Source organism: Trichoderma virens (assembly GCF_000170995.1).
Source record: "Trichoderma virens Gv29-8 chromosome Unknown TRIVIscaffold_4, whole genome shotgun sequence".
Classification (NCBI taxonomy): Eukaryota; Fungi; Ascomycota; class Sordariomycetes; order Hypocreales; family Hypocreaceae; genus Trichoderma; species Trichoderma virens.
In genome coordinates, this window is record NW_014013745.1 from 1,643,408 (window position 1) to 1,645,689 (window position 2,282).

At 53.7% G+C, this 2,282-nt stretch overlaps 1 protein-coding gene across 1 annotated transcript; it reads left to right on the plus strand.

Moving 5' to 3' along the window:
* Nucleotides 1-833: 833 nt before the first annotated feature.
* Nucleotides 834-1,786, plus strand: TRIVIDRAFT_199310 (uncharacterized protein; the record flags this gene model as incomplete). Its single annotated transcript, XM_014103447.1, has 3 exons — nt 834-887; nt 978-1,144; nt 1,477-1,786. 3 exons carry the CDS (start codon nt 834-836, stop codon nt 1,784-1,786), a joined length of 531 nt encoding a protein of 176 aa, XP_013958922.1.
* Between the last annotated feature and the right edge of the window lie 496 nt (nt 1,787-2,282).

A 2,282-nucleotide genomic window follows, 5' to 3' on the forward strand; every position in this document is an offset into this window, starting at 1 on the left:
GCAACAGGTTCTTGGACCTGTTTTGGCCAAGAAATCTCTGCTTTGGATCAAATACTGTACGGAGAGAGCAAAAGGTGGGCTGGACTGGACTGGATTGGGCTGGACTGAGGGTCTACTGGCTTCGTGCCGTGCCTCCCGCAATGCCAACTGACCCACCAGACGATTTATCATCTGTTTTTGTCTCCCTCTCGTTGCAGGTCCAGGTTAGCAGCCGTCTCGATATATTGCTGTTATATTGAACTCGCAGAGGCAGCATCCAATAGTCCTCGTTTACGACCTGCATAACGGCGAATGGCCATGCTGGTGGAGGGTAGCAGCACAGGTAGGTCGTGGTATTAGTTTGCCCCCCCCATTCCACCACTCCCATCCCTCCCTCAAGTCCAATAAATTGCTTTTCAGTGTGGTGCATAAAATTGCCTCCCCTCGCGAGCAAGGCGTTCGTCGACAAGTGCCGCCATTGGCTGGCCAGCAGAATGGTGGCTTTTTCTCCCTGTCCTCTTTCCTTTGGTGTTGGAGTTTAAGATTAATCGAGCCTATTTCTTGCATGTTCTGTTTAGCGCCGTACCATATCGCAAAACTTGTCGCGTCGCACAAAGGCTTGCCTGACATGCCGGGAGAGCAAGAATTGTGCTACGAGACGGCGAAGCGAGCCGACAGGCCCCCATGCATTGGGGGGGAGGATTGCGTGAATGCACACAAGCAAGCTGCGTCTTTACTAGAGCAAAACAGAATGCTGCGTCTTTACTAATGCAAAACGAATGCTGCTTTTGAACGGCTGAATATTACCACTTGCCAAATTTCGGTCTTTGCGTTGCAGGACAGCCCGCGCCAACATGGTTGACCCGCTGTTATCATTCAGAAACCCCATGGTTTGGATGGTCCTGGCAGTAAGCACCTGTCCAGGTAATTGCTGCCCCGTTTCCCGTCAGTCCGTGCTTTCGTACTTTGACTGCTTTGACCATGACTCCGGAGAATAGATCTACGCAAAGCTGAGGGGCCTAACAAGGGTCTTCATCCCAATGGCCTTCAGATTGCCGTATCCTGGCCAATCAGCGCGCAGCAGAGACCACTCCAGGGAAAGGCCAAAGATTGGCCCCTTTCGCACTCGACGCCGGATACGGAGTGAAGCTCCGTGCCTTGCCTTGTAAGTCGCCAAGGTGCCAGACGGCTAGGCTACCAGGGGCAGCCAGCATTCAGGCATTCTCCCGCATACCTGGACGGTATGTGGTGCTGCATGGAGGGCGTGGACTGCTGACAAGGCTCTGACAAGGCTCAAGACGACAAAGAGAGAAGCAAAATAGAGAAATGGCAAGGGTCCTGCAGTCGAGGGCTTAACATGGGTGACAGGCCAGCCGCAGCCAACTGAAGCGACCTGAAATGCTCCCCTGTCAGAAGCAGACTCTTGCAGGACTGGCGTTGGGTTTGCTTGGGCTGTATCTATCGTATGGCATCTCCTACGGCACTGAACTGTACAAGGCTGCTAGGACCGCTAGGACTCATTCATCCTGTCCTGAGAAGGATGCGTGTTGGGCTGCCAGCTAAGTCCCAGGCTTCCGCACTACAGGGCACGCCGGACGGCCCAAGCGTTTTCTTCTTTTTACGACGCAGCAAACCATATGGCCTTGTCGGTTCTGTTGATGGTGCTGGGGAGAGCATGGGGGTTGACGCCCCCCAAAAAGTGTCAGTCACTGCCGGCGAGATGATCTGCCTAACTTTCAAAGTATCGAAAGTGGCCGTCGACTATCTATCCTGGCGGGCTAGATGTCGAGCACTCATTGGTCCATGAGAGATGGCCCGCCCTCTTTCATCTCCAAGCCACTCCCAGCGTTGCCGTTCTGGTGAACGACATGCTTTCGACTGAGCTGAGCTGAGGTAGATGCCAAGGTCTAGGCTCTGAGAAGTGGGAAGAAAAAAAAAAAAAGAGAGCTGATCCCGAGGGCCTTGTTTAGAGGTCCGTCTCTTCGGAGACGACGACGCACTCCCCCTCCCATTTTCTGCCTTCATTCTCTGATAGCACCCCTGAGGCGCGAAGGATGGAACGGCGAAGTCTCGAGGCCCAGCAACACTATGGTCTAAGGCTATGGAGGACATGGGGGTGCAAGATGGGCTGAGGTCAAGGGCAAAGGAGATTCGTTGCCCTATCTGGAGTGTGCTATTGCGTATGCCCGACGCACATGGGGGAGAAAAGCGTGGGACACGTGTGACGATGTCTGCGCCGGCACTAGCAGTGACATTTACGGCAGCTGTCTTTTGTGCTTTAAATTTTTTTTTTCAGGGTGTGG